Source organism: Panthera onca, chromosome D2 (assembly GCF_046562875.1).
Source record: "Panthera onca isolate mPanOnc1 chromosome D2, mPanOnc1 haplotype 2, whole genome shotgun sequence".
In the NCBI taxonomy this organism is placed as follows: Eukaryota; Metazoa; Chordata; class Mammalia; order Carnivora; family Felidae; genus Panthera; species Panthera onca.
Window position 1 is genome coordinate 10,048,714 of NC_138349.1, and position 17,177 is coordinate 10,065,890.

Below are 17,177 nucleotides of genomic sequence, written 5' to 3' on the forward strand. Positions count from 1 at the left end.
AGGAAATCACAGTAGGCAAATCTTTGTTTTTTATCCATTCTAATATTCTGATCTTGACCAAGGCAACAAATTGTATGACATATGCAAGCCAGCAATTAGGAATTAACTAAATAGTACTAAGTTGTACTACTACAGTCCTTTCTCAGTAATTCTCTCAAACCAATATAGGCATAATACGAATACTTTTAGAATATTCCTATTATTTTTGACTTACATTTCAGATTAAGTCTACATTTTTCGGTATTTGGTATTCATTTTTTTCCCCTAAAACATTAACGATAATAATTTTGTTCTCATCAGTAACTGGGCAACCTTTGAATTTATAGCTTAATGTTGTCTAAGTGTATCACTAAGGACCTGCTATTAAGAAATTAGCTTTAATGCAATCTAAACCTTAGGATGATATATATTATTAGACTTAAGTCTTAACTATGTTATAATTCCTTAGCTGTTCTGATTTTGGTATTGACACTTTCTCCTTCCCAAATTAAAAAGAATTGAACCCACTACTTAACGTATTTTAAGAGGAGTCTTTTCTCTTGTGATCATAAATAGTAATGTGTTCAGGGCACCAGGTCCATCTAGCATGTTGTACAGTAGGAGGCTTTTTAATTTTTTAATGTAATGATAGCTAGGATGGGCAGAGATTTTTTTGTCCACTGTATGACCCTCTTTTTATGGAGAAGAATTACTTCTTATGGCACACATGAAAATTTTCTACTTAGCCTTTTTTATTGCACTCGATTTTCTGTTTTATTCTGTTTTGCTAACACATTTTAACTGGTTAGTAAATAGTTGATGTTAAAATAAATCGACTTTATAATTACGGTTTTTAACTCCTCCTCATTTTACGTATGAGGAAACTAAGGCACAGAGAATACATTTATTTACTTGACCCAAGATGGTGACGTTAAAATTTGAGTAGGAGAAACTTAACTTTAGAATCTTCATTCTTAACTCTGCCATGAAGTACGAATACTTTGTGAGGGTTGTCTTTCACCCTTACAAAAAAAATTTTGTAAATTTAGAGTTAGCAGTGATGCATGAAGAGCGTCTAAAAAATGTGTTCACATATTTTTGTCTTTCTGACTGATTTACTGAAGGTGGGTTGCATGCAACGAAACAAGTATTTATTTGCGTTTGTTTCTGGAGTGCCAGAAGCATTCTGCCATTTTACCATAGAGTCCATCTTCTGTGATCGGTCATAGACCTTAGTCTTCGAATCTTCCGCCTTTTTAATGAGTCTGCAAGTTGGAGAAATAACTTTTAAAAAAAATTTACTATCTGGTTGATTTTCAAGGTTAAAATACTATCATTGTTTATGCTTTAATATTTGTGTGGAAACATTTGGTTCTTTTTGGGTGGGAGTAACTGTTTTAATGCATGTTCTGTGGAATAAATAATTAATGAACATTGTTTTTTAACTCCTTCTGAAGGTGAGGGTGGTGAGATCATCTCCACCAAGTTCTCAGTTCAAAGCCACATTTCAGGAGTCTTACCAGGTCTATAAACGTTACCAGATGGTTATTCACAAGGATCCACCTGATAAGCCAACTGTGAGCCAGGTCAGCAGGCCAAGTGCGATTTTTTTGTGCAAATGGAACTTTCCCCTCCATTTGATATCATTGTATGAAAACTTGGTTTATTTGTGGTACATTTTATTTGTATTCAATTTGCAGCATATCTGCAATATGATAGGACTGTGGATTAATGGACATTCTGAAAGTGCAAATTTTACCTAGCACGTGTTGAGTGCCCGTCATGTGTAATTTCAAAGTGGAAAGTAACACGTAAAATGAGTTATCTTCATTTGAAGTAACGATGTTTAGATGTATTTATCTAAAAGTTAGTAATAAATAGAACTCTAATTTTTATGATAGGCATACTTTGAACAACACGGTTAATATGCTTTATCTGCATGTAAAAGTCATGTATAAACAGAGTTCATAACAGCTAAATTATTCTTTATTGATGTACTACCCATACAGGACAGAGTGGAATTAGAAAAGTAAGATAGTAGAATTTTTTTTGAGATAATAGAATATTTTAATAGAAGTTCACATATGCTTATCATTTTATAAATCAAATTACCCAAGAAAAATCTGGAAGGGGAAGAATCTTAAAACACTTAATACAAATAGAGGAGACAAAAGTAGTGACCCTTATGAGCAACATTGTGACTCCATGCAGAGAACCACAACAGGTGGAAAGAGTGAAAAAGTAAAAAAAAAAAAAAAAAAAATTTGTCCTGGTCCATATGAGTTAAAAATTTCCTAAGTGTTAGTGTAAAGTTAGTGCTTGAGGCTCTGTGCCAATCAGCACGCCCCAGGGTTCGTTCATTTCATGAAAAATACCAGCGCTGAGCTTTGGAAGTGGATTTGCGGAGATCTTACTCTAGCCTCACCTTCAGAAGCATGTCATCAGGTAGAGATGTTTCAATAGCATTTGCTTGTATCTTCCTTGCTCTGAAGGTGAGGTTAGTACCTGTCTCCTTTGAGGACCCAGAGTTCAAGTCGTCCTTCAGCCGGTCATTTTCTCTATATGTCAAGTATCAAATGGCCATACACCAGGACCCGCCCGATGAGTGTGGGAAGACTGAGGTACCTTTTGTTAAACGTTTTTTCCTATCTTGATGAGGCTGTCTGAAGAAGCATAACATCGAACTTTGTTTTGCTGTTTTCTTATTTGTTAAGTAGAGCCGATCATACTTTTCAGTGTATGTCACTAAACTTTCGTGAAAACAGGTTCTATCTGTGGGTATGTAAGTCTCCCAGGAAGAAGGATAGGTTCTTATTCAGTGTTGTCTCTAAGAACCTGATGTAACGTGTTCCCAGTCATCTGGCTAAGTCAGCAAACATCACTGAGTGCTGGTTAGGTGACAGACTGTGTGCCATGGCACAAAGGGGAGAGTCTGTGCCTTTGAGGAGTTGATAATCAAATGGGAAAGATGGGCCAGTGAACAAACCTATGTAAACAAGCCAGTGGAAAACAACGAAATATGTTGAGATTATATGGAACATCATTTAAAGCATTTGTTGAGGGCTTATAGTTTCCAGGCTGAAGATATTTAGATGAATGAGAAATCGCATAATTGTCAAAGAGGAGTGGATATATTAGAAGAAAGATGCCAACAGATGTGGAAGAATTAAATTTTGATTTTTTTTTTTCGTTTGCTTTTTAATGACACAGACTGTTTTAGCTTAAAAGAGAGGATTAGTAAGACAGGAGTTAATGCTGTAATTTCCCTGAGAGAGGGCTGACTGCCAGGTCTCTTAGAACCTTACCTAGTTGAAGAGTGGTCTGCAAACCAACAGAATCCACCTGGAATGCAGAATCTGGGGTCTCCCTGCAGCCCTGCTGAATTAGAATCTGCATTTTTTTTTTTAACATTTATTTATTTTTGAGACAGAGAGAGAGCATGAACAGGGGAGGGTCAGAGAAAGAGGGAGACACAGAATCTGAAACAGGCTCCAGGCTCTGAGCTGTCAGCACAGAGCCCGATGCGGGGCATGAACCCACAGACCGCAAGATCACGACCTGAGCTGAAGTCGGACGCTTAACCGACTGAGCCACCCAGGCGCCCCTAGAATCTGCATTTTGAATCAGGTCTCCAGGTGATTTGTATGCACCTTCTGGTTAGAGCAGCGCTTCTGTAAGTTCCCTGTTGAGACCTGCAGCTGCCTATGATTGTGTTTACAAACAGTAAGGAAATCTGCCAGGTCCCAGGACACTCCCTTTGATATTCCCAGGGCGTCTTATTCCTTCTGAACATTATTCCTTCCTATTACCTTGGAGACCCTGGCTTTGTGCCTGCTTGCTTACCAGGTACAGATGGATGGGCCATAACACAAGGACGTGATCCGATGTGTTTACTTGGTGAAGATTACTTTCCTGGAACTTCACCCACTTAGGCTTTAGGTCTCTGTGGAGTCTAGTCCTGCAGACTAGTCCATTGTTAAAGGCGTTCACAGCCTGATTGGGGCAACAGGTGGGTAAGCAGGTCCAGTGCCATTAGGGTTAGCTATTGGATTAGTAGAGAAAGCTGGCTTAGTGGGGACTGGAGGGTAAAGAGGTTTTTCTGAAGGAGGTGACATCTGAGCCAAGTCTTAAAAGATAGTAAATGTTTTTCAGGACAAAAGGGAGAAGGGTGTTCTCGGCAACAGAACTGTATATAAGAAATATAAAGTGCCACCTATGGAATATTCTTGCTAAAGATATTGATCCTGAATTACAGGCTTCTTTTTTTTTTTTATTTTTTAATGTTTATTTATTTTTGAGAGAGAGAGAGAGAGAGAGACAGCGTGAATAGGGGAGGAGCAGAGAGATAAGGAGACACAGAATCAGAAGCAGGCTCCAGTCTCTGAGCTGTCAGCACAGAGCCTGATGCGGGGCTTGAACTCACAAACTATGAGATCATGACCTGAGCCAAAGTCAGACGCTTAATTGACTGAGCCACCCAGGAGCGCCTTGAATTACAAGTTTCTAATTGTAATAACCAGTTCACAAAAAAATGAGGGATAAAGGATTATTTAAAATGACACCTGGGCACTTCTATGAGACAGATACATAATAGACAGTGTTTCAGAAAAAGAGGGAGTGGGATGCCTGGGTAGCTCAGTTTGAGCGTCCAACTCTTGATTTCAGCTCAAGTCATGGTCTTGAAGTTCATGGGTTCAAGCCCTGCATTGGGCTCTGTGCTGGCTCTGTGGAGCCTGCTTGGGATTTTTTCTCTCTCTCTCTCTCTCTCTCTCTCTCTCTCAAAATAAATAAACTTAAAAAAAAAGAGGGAAATCTCTAGATTAAAAGTTATAAGCTTTAAAAAATACATAACAATACATATGTAAAAATACATAACATAATGCCATCATCACCCAACAGAATTAGTAGTCAGATCATCTAATGCCCAGTGGATGTTCACTGTTCTTTAGTTGTCTCAAAAGTGTCTTTATAGTTGGTTTGTTTGGCTCAGGATCCATGTAAGATCTATACATCACATTTGGTTGATATTCTTGTAACATCTTTTAATTGAAAACAACCTCTTGTTTTTAATAGCATTTTTATAAATATATATTTTTCTTTTTTTTAAGTTTGTTTATTTTGAGAGAGCGTGCACTGCCATGCAAGTGGGAAGAAGGACAGAAAGAGAAGGAGTGAGAGAATCCCAAGCAGGCTCTGCACTGCCAGCACAGAGCCCGATGAGCCCACAAACTATGAGATGATGACTTGAGCCAAAGTTGAATGCTTAACTGACTGAGACAACCAGGCACCCCCTGAAACTGTGTTGTTTATCTTAGAACTAACTAATTAGAACTAATTTTGCTTTCTTCTATTGATACTTTTTGAAAATGTAAGCAAATATATATGTGTTACCTGTGTGTGTGATCTTTCTGTATATATGGGGTGTGTGTGTGTGTGTGTGTGTGTGTGTGTGTGTGTGTATACACATATCTCTGTATGCATGTTTTTACAACATACCAGTACATGCACAGGTATAGTGGAGCTAGAGAATTCCATTTCATTGTTGAGAAATGTGGTAAGACTTGATAGGCAACAAAAACCAAAGTTGAATTGATTTTTTTTTTTTTAAGAAAAGATTTACAGTAAAACCTTAGTTTGCAAGCATAATTTGTTCCGGAAACATGCTTGTAATCTAAAGCATTTGTGTATGAAAGCGAATTTCCCCATGAGAAATAATGGAAACTCAGGTGATTTGTTCTACAACCCAAAAACATTCCTATAAAAATGATTACAATACTGTAATAGAAAACAAAATAATAAAATACAAAATACAAAGAAAAATGAACAAGTGAACCTGCACTTACCTTTGAAAACCTTTGTGGCTGGTGTGAGGGAGACAAGAGAGGAGGGTTATTGGGTAGGACGACTTTCACTGCCATCAACGAATCACTGCTATCGGTTGGTTCAGTGGAATCTTTTTCTGCATGGGGGCTGTTGTATACGCTCGTGTGGATGTTAATCACAGCACGGTATTAATAAACTCTTGTCATATACTGTACTTAATGTAACTGGCGATAAGGCAGCAGAGGAAAGGGTCTGTGTCTGAAGGCAGCCTGACCTAGAATGAAGCAGAGCATTTCTGAGCTTACTCTTGTCTGGAAAGACTGTCCATAGGTGCTTTGAAGTGACAAAAAATACAGTAATGCCAGTTGTGAGTACCTTCCAGTGTTCTGAAAAATCAGTGATTTCTGCCAAACACTGCGTTCTGAGACCCGAGCTCTGAGCATGGGAGACGGTCACCCACAATCCCGCAGTGAGAAAGAGAAGAACCGTTGGCTCAGTTGTGATCTTGTGACATTCAGCGTCACGTACTACTCGTATTACAAGACATCACTCGTTTATCAAGTTAAAATTTATTAGAAATGTTTGCTTGTCTTGCGGAACACTCGCAGAACAAGTTCCTCGCAGTCCAAAATTTTACTGTATTTGCATATGAAACAGAAGTTTTGGGAAAATACCATCAGTGTCTCCTGCTTGTGGTCTCCCGGCTCCCTTTCTTTTTAAGGGTTGACTCTCAGGCACATGGTGGCAGAGATGAATACTGCCAGTTTAAGGTATGTTGTTCTCACAGCGAGTGATCGCAGCAAAAACGTGCATTTTTTAACTTATTTCAGTAAGAAGTCCTGAGGAAGGTGCTCATTGGCCCAACTTGAGATGCGTCCTTATCCCGGGATCAGTCACTGTGACTGGGGGATGGAGAACCGTGGTCATGTGTGGGATCACGTGCACACTGTGCCCAAGAGCTGAGATGGAGGAGGGTCCTTATTTGAACACATGTTTAAAAGAGAGTGAAGGAATGTCTCCCAAAATAATTTTGGACGTTCCAAAATCCTGTCTGGTACTGAAGGTCCCTTTGGTGGCAGGCTTGTGCGGGAGGTTTTCTTCCAGAGTGGTGAGACTCGAGACAGAGCCAGCGAGGTATGCCGGGCTTGAAATATGCACTGGTAGGAAGCAGACGGTGTGGGTACAGTAGACACTTCGGAGGGAGAGCTGATGAGGATTTGGTGTTTGACTTGAAGGATGTTTGGGAGTTGGAAGTGGAGGAGAGGGACAAGTCCAGATTGATCTTTCAAGTTTCCAGCTTGCGTGATTGGGTAGATCGTGGTGACCTTATCTGAGATCAGAAATACAAGAGGAAGAAGAATTTGTGCGCTTTGGGACAGAAAATGAGTTCCAGGGTGAGTTTGAGAAGCAACTGACTGTGGCAAGATACTAATCAGAAATGAGCATCTGGCACTTACCATCCGGAGAGACTCCAAGGTGGTGTTCTGTGTTTAGACTTAAGGTGTGATCCAGGCTTTTAGAAAAAGGCTTTGTATTTTTTGAGTGGTAGATTATGCTTTCTCAATTTTGTTATATATTATGGGATAGCTCTAATGTATAATATAAGTGACGCATATTACAGGGTAGTAACCCATACTCTGAAAGTCGTATATATTTAAGAAAGATGAACATGGCATTTAATTAAAATCCTTTTATAGTACATTTTAATTTGAGTCATTTAGATCTGTATTTCCTTCTGTATGCAGTTTTTGTACATTTTTAATTTACATTCACTGCCATTAGTAGCCTGAACTCTGGGTATGTGATTTGACCTGTGTTTAAATAGAAATATGTAATGGATTTCTTTATTATGGCCAGATGGTTTTGCCTTCACAATCTGTCTTATAGGTCACATCCTTACAGCAAGTTTGTACTGGTGAAAATGTCTTTGACGGTATAGTCCTTTTTGATTTCACAAGTAAACAGGTTTGATTAATACTATATTGGGTTTGATGAATCCTTTGACTTTGAGATCACCCATAGATAGCATTTTATTTATCTGACATCTAACTGAATTCATGCAGAGTTTTCAGAGACCTACGAAATGGTATTTTTTTTTTTTCTTATGAGCTGAACTGTCTGTTATCTCTCTGAATATAGTTTCTAAGGAATAACATGAAATAATATGTTGCAAGTCAAGACTTTTGTACTGTACTTTTTTAAAAGTTTTTTTTTTTGCCTTTTTTTTTCTTTTTAAAGTTTACCTGTTTGATAGAGGGAGAGAGAGAGAGCTGGCGAGCAAGCTGAGGAGGGGCAGAGAGAGCAGGAGAGAGAGAATCCCAAGCAGGCCTTGTGCTGTCAGTGCAGAGCCTGATGCAGGGCTCTGTCTCACGAACCATGAGATCATGACCTGAGCCAAAATCAAGAGTTGGACATGTAACCAACTGAGCTACCCAGGTGCCCCCCTGCACTGTGCTTTTTTTTTTTTAAATAACAGCTTTACTGAGATATAATTCACATACCGTATAATATAATTTGCCCATTTAAAGCATATGATTCAGTGATTTTTAGTATGTTTATAGTTATGCAACCGTCATCACTAACACCAGAACATTTCTTCATCCCGAAAAGAAACCGCATATCCATCAACAGTCACTCCTCACTTTTTCCTGAATGCCCCAGCTCTAGGCAACGACTCTCCCACTTTCTGTCTCTGTAGTTACCTAATCTGGACATTTCATGTAAATGGAATTATACGGTATGCGGTCTCTTGTTGACAGGCATAATGTTTTCAGGGTTCGTCCATGTTGTAGCATGTATCAGCACTTCATTTCTTTTTATGGCTGAATAATATTTCATTGTATGGATATACCACAGTTTTGTTTTCCTATCCATCGATGGACTTTTGGGTGGTTTTCATTTTTTGGCTTTTGTGAAAAATTCTGTGTACATTCATGTACAAGTTTTATGCGGGCATACTCATTTCACTTTGGAATATATGTAGGAGTGGATTTGAGTTACCATCTAGTATAATTTCCTTACTATATTACAGTTTTCTTCCCATCCACCTTCTTTATGATGTTGTTGTCAAACATACTACTTTCCTTTATGTCATAGTTCTAATAATATAATTATGTTTTTATACAGTTGTTTTAAAATCATTAGGAGAAGAAATAATACGCATTTATATAAAATATGAGAAGTCTCTGATGTCACTCCCTAGGGGGCTCAGCCTTGAGCAGTGCAGTCACCCTGGGATGCCAGTGGTCTTCCCAGGGTTCTGTTTCATCTCTCACCCAGGTCTTTGATGTTTTGTGTCTTTTGGCATCACACCCAGCTCTTAGGCTCACTAATTGCTGGCTGACTGCGGTGTGGTGTTGCAGCAGTGTCCCAGGGCAAATGTTGCTTCCTTGTCTGCTTCAGTGAAATCTGGGCCCCTTTGCTGGGGCAGTTTTTGAGGCCAGTCTTTTACGGTTTGCTCTGACCCCAAAAGGGCCCTTCTTAGCAGTCTCTTCCTGTTTCTCTGTGATATATCATCTGAGCTTGTGGTTTAGCTTGTTGCCCTCATGGAATTACTAGCGCCCTCTTACTTGCTTATCACCAGAACCTCAACTTTTAAGAGCGCCCTTAGGCTTGAACTTTCCCATGCACTGTTCCAAATATAGTTATTTCCCTTGAGAATTGGTGAGGCATTCTCTGTTCCCGTGGCCTCATTTCTCCACTGCGCTGGAGTTGGGGGCGAAAACGGTCCTTTCTCTTTGAGTGACACCCCTGTTTAGAAGCAGGGTGGTGGTCAGGAGCAGTATCTCTGGTCTCCTCTAGGTAAGATAATTAAATTCGGAGAAAATCAGTAGGGAATTTCAAGCCTGTGAACTGCCTCGAAGATGGTTCCATGTAAGGAGAGGGTCCCTGCTGCAGACTGTTTTCATCCTAGAAATTCTTACCTCACTTGGCAAGACCCTCGCTTATGGATGGAGAGTAAGCTCACCCTGTCAGTAGGTTGGCTGTCTCGAGAAACTGATCTGGACATAATACTTTGCTTCCCAAAAAAGCCAAGAGTGGCGTTTCATTTTGAAGGAACCTGTTCAACTCATTCTAGAGCGCAGAAGTAATTCCTCCTTGTACACGACTACAGTTTTCTGCATGATTGCCTGGCCAGTGTTCCTGTGGTGGGATGCAGGGAGAGAAGCCAAAAAAGTTCTCTGAAAAGTTTAAGTGTTCTCCCGACTTGTGTTAGGGCCTCTATGCAGCAGCTCACTGTGGCGTGGTTTTGTTAATATAATAGGTGAAACTAATTTACTTGTGTTCAAGAAAATACGTTTTTTTGCTCTTATGGTTGTAAAGCATTAAAGTAAATAAAAGTCAGCCTACTAGGAGACCTCAATCAACCATATCAGCGCATAAAATCCATTTTAACTCGTATCGGTAACCGTAAAATAATCATTTCAGCACCCCAGAAAAGTAGATTGTGTTTTTTCAGAGATTTGATGAGAAGTTAAATAGATGTAGATTGCTTTGATATATAAAAGAGCAAGTCAGCTCTCTTTAGAAACATCGCTAGAGAAGTAGCACGTAATTGTAGATAGCGAGATTGTAAAGGACTTGATGAATTCTTCCAGAAGGCTTTGCTTCCATTCCTGTTTTCAATCACTGAGGTAGATACCAGATTTTCCGAAAATAATATAATATATATAAAATAAAATGGGTGTATTTTGTGACCTATCTTTTGTATAGTACGATATGAAACCAGCATTTATGAATCATTGTTTGTCAGAATACCACTAATTCCAAATCATATAAACATGGGATCTTAGCTGGAATTCTACTGATATCGTATTATAGAAACTACCATTATCTAATAGTATTTATTAAGTGCCACTGGTTCCTTAGAATAATTAAAAAAATTGATCTCAACTCTTCTAAACTATTTGAAAAACAGACTGTACTCTTAGCCCCAGTGGTCTCTTCACATTTCTGAGGCATTGACTAAATTTTACATTTTATTACGGACTTTCCAACAGAAAGGAAAATTGGAAGAATGGTATACCAACCGCCTGTATACTCATCACCCGGATTCAACAACAGTTACTTTTTCCATGTTTGCTTCTTCTCTTGTGTGTGAGAATCATTTTAACTTCCATTGTGTTCCATGACGTTTTACTCCTAGGTTCTTTAGCATGCATCTCTGAAAAGTAAGATGCGCTTGTTCAAAATGCAACATCATTGTCACACGTGGGAAAATTAACAATGATTGATTTACAAACGCCGTCTAATATCTGGTCCTGTATTCATTTACATTTTCCCATTTTTTTTTAAACCTAAGCATCCAAGCTAGGTTTTTATATTATTTTTGTATTTTTTATTCCAGGACAGCTGTCTTTTAAATATTTGTGGTGATATTGCTGGGTTTTTTGCCCAACTTTTTACCTTGAAATTGTGAAATTTATGAACAGAACAGTTGAGAGATTGCAGTGAACACTCACACTGTGCACCAGGGCTCACGGTTAATAACTTTGTCAGATTTGCTTTATCTTTCTTCTTCTCCTTTTTCACCTGAACTGTTTGAGCATGAGCTGTGGCTACGATAACCCTTCACCTGGAAATACTAAACATGCTCCTGCTGAGAATAAGTATATTCTCCTACATAACCATAATATTTATCATTCCTAAATTTTGTAACATCACAGTCTATGTTTAATGTTCCCAGTTATGCCAAAAATACCTTTTATAGCTTCTTTTTTTAAATACAGGATCCAGTCAAGGTTCATGCATTTCATGAACTGTTGTGTCTACACTGTGTTTATAAAGTGGCTGTTATTTCTTTAGTCTTTTTTGTTTTTTGTCTTTCTTATGACTGACATTTTTAAAGATCTTAGGCTAATTGTCTATAGAATGTCCTATATTCAGGATTTGAGTGTTTTCTAGTGATTCGATTCAGTGTAAGTGTTTTTAGGTGTAGGTGATGTGTACTTGAAAAAAACCTGTTTATTGGGGAATAACGTAGAATGGAAAAAAACGCACGTAAGTGTTCAGATAGATGAATTTTTGTGACTTGAACTTATTTGTGTAACAATTCTCCGATCAAGAAATTGACTACTCGCAGCCCCTCCTAAGTTTCCTTTCCCCCTTTTGCTGTTATTACTACCGATACACTCTTGACTTGTAAGACCTCTGATTCATTTTTGCCTGTTTTGTGCTTTATGTAAGTAGAGTCCTACACGTGTCATCTTTCGCTCGTGGTTTCTTTTGCTCAGCATTTTGTTGGTGCGATTCATCTGTGTTACTGTGTGTTGTAGGATGTCCAGGCTCATTGGATAGTGTTCTCCTTGTGAATATACCGTGGTTTACCATTTCTGCTGTTGATGGGAATTTGAGTAGTTCCCGGATCGGAACTACCATGAATAGTGCTGCACATGGACATCCTTGTACGTGTCTTCTCGTGAACAGGGGCATGCTTCTGTTGGGTGTATACCCGGAACAGAACAGCCATGTCCTAGGCTCTGCAGATGCTCAGCTTTCGGGTATCACCGGTTTTCTCTCAAGGTTGTGCTGGTGTTTTTGCTCTGCAGCATTATACCTGGTGGCACACAATGTCAGGTTGTCCCTTATTTGTGATGCTAGGTCTGCTCGCTTGGTTGGACGAAAGCCATCAGATCTCTTTATCGCCGAGAGCCATTTTCACCTTTGTAATTAGATCTTTCCATTGCAATGCACCTTATACCCTAAAGTAATCTGTGGGGTGACGTTTTTTCAGATATTTTGAATAACCTCTTTCCCAACAGCGTATCAGCCAGTCGTTTTAATGTCCTTTGTTATTCCTTGCCTGAATCAGTTATAGGAAGGTAGGACAGGCTGCAGAATGGTGATTTATCAAATTGTATTACTTTCTTCCACATTTATGACCTTGAAACAGCATATTCACTGTAAAGAAGAATATTAATTCTCCATTCACCCCACCCACCATCTTTTTTCCTTATGACATCACTGTGGGCTTATGGATTTAAAATTTTTTTGGAATATTATAATTCTTTGCTATCATTTTTTAATGTTTAAATTGTCCCAAATTGGGCCACTAGGATTCCCCTTAAGCTCCTATGACCTTTTGTTATGATCCCGTTAGTCAAGAGTTTCCTTTTTGTCTGGCACAACAAGATGTTCCAGACCAATGTTGTATTTTTTCCTTCCAGATTTGGAATCTGCCTTTTTTCCAAGGAACTCCAGTTCCTTTTAGCGGAGAATCGTACTGTTGTGCTTAAATCAGGGCGCCAGTTTTGTTCATTACTACAGTGGTACATGACAAGTCCAGGCCACTTGTCTTACGTAATACCCCGCGTTCTGTATTTATCTGAATCTTTCTTCTTGGTCTAATTTAGCTTATTCCTTTGTGGCCCCAATTTCCTGTAGACTGAAAATTAAGTCTAAATCTTGATTAGGTTCAGGTTAAACAATTTTGGCATATGTACTTCATTAGGTGATTTTGCATACATCATTTTATGTCAGAAGATGCATGATGATGGGTTGTCTGGGAGTTGATGATGCTACTTTGGAACACCGTGTTAAGGTGGCGACCTCCAGATTTCTTCGTTGTAGACGAGCAAGTAATCTGTAGAGAGGTATTTCAGCACAGATGAATAAATACTTTTTCCTCAGCAGCCTTTCATGTAATGGTGTTAACGTCCTTCGATGATCTTTGGATCAATCATTTCAATGTTGTTCGTAGACTAGGGATTTTCTTTTCTTTTTTGTAGAATAGTTTTCCTTTTTCTTTATTAATACGTGTATTAGTAGCCATTCTTTGTTAAAAAGGCTGGGGGAGATTTTCCTAATCCACCGAGGTTAACCTATAGTTTCTCCTAAGAAAGCAAGGTAAATGCTGAATGCTTTCACCTTAGGTACAAATTTTAGAGAAAGGAGCTGGTGACAAATTAGTTTCTCTCCCTCTTTTTTTTTTTTTTTTAAATCACTGCAGAACTCCTGGATATTTTTTTATACAGTACTTTATAATCACAGTCATTATTCTTTTTGATGCTAAACCTGTCCCAAGTTTGCTCAGGACACACTCCCATCAGGATATCGCCTCTGTCCTTTTGATAGGCTCCTTTTAGTGTTGAGAGCCTTCCTGTTTTTTAGAACAGAAAGATACCCCAGTCTCATCTTACACATTTCCCAACCCAGTCTTTGAAACTGCCAACCATTCTTCCAAGAAGCTGTGGTTCCTTTTAATGGAGATTGAATTTAGAGACCAAGAAGAATTGGGTAGCATGAGTTTATGTTGATAGTTCCAATTCAGATTTAACATGTGGTGTTGTCTTAACTTCTCTGATTTTGTATTTGTTTCTCTTTTTTGTGTTTCTTGATTACATTAGCATATTTCTGAACTCGCTTTGTATTATGATATACCTAAAGTAGATTCAACATTACGGTATCAATAGCCATAGTAATGACAGCTAATAAGTGAAGTTTATGATTCTTTTGTGATTCTTTTTGGAACATCAGATGTTCCATCAGAATACTGTGTTCAGAAATCACATGGAGTAATTTTCTTCTCTTATGTGGTTATGTTACCATATTGACTTAACGTTCATTTATTTCTGTGCGCTTTGAATTTGAGGGTTTACTTCTTAATTGTAGTTTTTTAATAGGTGATACATTGATGTGATTCCAAAGTCAACCAAGGAGATCCACTTAGAGGAGCCTTCTTTCCACAGCTCCAGCCTGTTCCCTGCCCTGTGGTAATAACCATCTCGATTAGTGTCTGTTACATTCTTCTGGTGTTTTGTTTGGTTTTACAAAAATAAACAAATACATCTGCATAACCTTATTTTTCCTCCTTTCTTTCACTAAGAGAAACATCCTGTGTACACTTTTTGGCACCTTTATTCTTTCCCTAGAAACCTATCCAAGCAAGGTCACAGCCCTAGCATATCATAGAGAACCCTAATTCTTTGTTATTTCAGTCCCATGCTGTTTGGAAAGGACGGGCCATAGACGGGCCGTAGCTTATTGAAGCGGCCTTTTGCTACTGCAGGTTGTTTGGATTATTTCTAATATTGTACTGCTACTGGTAGTAACATTTTGTCATTGAGCGTGTGTAAAAGTATACTTTTATGGTTGATTTCACATGGTGCATCAAAGGGCAGAAGTTCATATAATGTCGCTAGATCTTGCCAAATTCCCTTCCCAGAGGTACTCAAGTTGGTGGGAGTGCCCTCGTCCACAGCATGCCCTGCAGAGAGTGGTAGCAAACTTTTGGTTTTTTGACAATGGGTGAGAAACCTATCCCTGATTAATTTTTAAATTATTAGGAAGATGTTAGAGGAAGTGTCTTATTTTGGTTAACTTCTTTAGAGAGAGTTGTGTTTTGTATTTCTGCTCTATACAATTAAAAAACAATTTTTTTTAACGTTTATTATTGAGAGAGTGAGACAGAGCATGAGCATGGGAGGGGCAGACAGAGGAGACAATTTGAGGCAGACTGCAGGCTCTGAGCTGTCAGCACAGACCCCAGCAAGGGGCTTGAACCCACCAACTGCGAGAGCATGACCCGAGCCGAAGTCGGATGCCCAACCGACTGAGCCACCCAGGTGCCCTTGCTCTATACAATTTTGAGAAACAAGTGACAGACTGATGCCGATGGCAACAGGAAAAGGAAAGGGGGGTGAGCATTTGAGGGGGTGACAGAAACGGCAGCACTGTGACCGTCCTGAAGTACTGGGAATGTTCTTAACAATGTAAATGATAAGGTGGAAAAATTGTCTTGCTAACAGACAGCATCTTGAATGACTCATAACATTTTTCTCAGTGAGAATATGAATCTGCTCTGTTAGATTTAGTGACTGAATCCAGCTTATTGCCTTAAGAAAATACTTATTTAAGCACCTAGTCTAACTGGTTCATAAGAAATGTTCTGTTTGCAATAAATAGGTAGGCTTATCTTTTGCCCTTTTTCCCTCACTGTGGAATAAATGTGTGATTTTGTTGTGTAGGTGTGTGCATCATCTCATAGTTGCATTTTTATGGGATTAAAGGAATTTTTATTTAAATTTTAAGAGAAATATTCCTATCGCTCCCTTTTTTTGGTAAGGTTGAGTCTTTTACCTGAGGTATAGTTAGGGAGGATAGAAAGTAAGCCTGGCTTGAGTGATTTGGGGGGGTTGGTCACATATTGGAGCAAACCCAGTGTCCAGCACAAAGGGCCTTTTGGTGGCATCATTATCATTCACCTCTCTTCATCGCCTACAATCCCTGGGGCTGTGGTAACGGATCGGGGAGCTGCTGTGCGACTCCTCTGACTTTATTCTCCTTCCATGATATTGACTAGAACCCTTCCTGAACTGTTTTTTTTTTTTTTTTTTTCCCCTGGCTTCATTGTTTGCAGGTGGACCCCTACCTGCTTTTAATAAGGTCCTGTTAGGGATCTGTATTCCAAAAATATTTCCTTTTGTGAGCACGCCGTTCTCTGTATGATGAAACAAAGGTAGGTTCTCAGGCTTCGTGGTCCCCGCTGTTCCACATTTTCATTCTCCCTCCTATGTTACACATTCTCAAATTAGTAACAAGAAAGTACAGGGGAAGGTGAAAATGGTTTGTCACCTGCCAGGTGTCTTTGTCAGCACTAGAGCCACCCCTTTGGCACAGATTACACAGCACATAATCTTTGCTGCTGTTCAGATTGTTTAAATCTGAATCCATGGATGAAACTAATGGATATGTTGTGTTAGGCCGCAAGTACTCGATTTAATAACATCAGAAGAGTTTTTTTCTATTTGGTTGTAGATAATCATGACATTCACAGTGTTACCGTTTGTTGTTTTTTAAGCAAAACAATATTTATTGTTAAATTTATTTATTTTAGAAAGTTTCTTTATTTTGAGGGACAGTGTGCACAGTTGCGCACAAGCAAGGGAGGGGCAGAGAGAGAGGGAGGGAGAATCCCAAGCAGTGCAGAGCCCATTCGTGGGGTTGATCTCACGAATCATGAGATCATGACCTGAGCAGAAACCAAGAGTCGGATGCTTAACCAACTGAGCCACCCAGGTGCCCCTTAAGGGTATCTTTACAAGATTTAAAAAAAGATTAATAAACTTTATTATTTTGTTCTTGGAGTTTTAGTTTAAAAGGCTTTTTTTCTTTTTGGAAAGAAGTTCACGTATTACTTGAAAGTCCTATCTCCTAGGATTAGTAAGTAAATCTGAGTATTTTTAATTAAAAAAAACTTTAAAATCGGGGTGCCCGGGTGGCTTAGTCCGTTAAGCGACTGACTCTCGTTTTCAGCTCAGGTCATGATCTCGCGTTTTGTGGGATCGAGCCCTGCGTCGGATTCTGTGCTGGCAGCCTGGAGCCTGCTTGGGATTCTCTCTCTCCCTCTTTCTCTTTCCCTTCCCCACTTGCTCTCT

General features: G+C 39.0%; 1 protein-coding gene across 5 annotated transcripts in view; it reads left to right on the forward strand.

The window, feature by feature from the left end:
- ATE1 (arginyltransferase 1) overlaps positions 1–17,177 on the forward strand; it is a 156,451-nt gene that overhangs the window by 18,374 nt on the left and 120,900 nt on the right. For 3 of the 5 annotated variants that reach the window (XM_078434892.2, XM_078434893.2, XM_060641309.3), the window contains exon 7: positions 2,472–2,600. In XM_078434892.2, coding sequence (XP_078291018.1) covers positions 2,472–2,600 — 129 coding nt within the window. Of the gene's footprint in view, positions 1–1,436; positions 1,566–2,471; positions 2,601–17,177 lie in introns of all 5 variants that reach the window. The other 2 variants (XM_060641308.3, XM_060641310.3) reach the window with 2 other exon arrangements.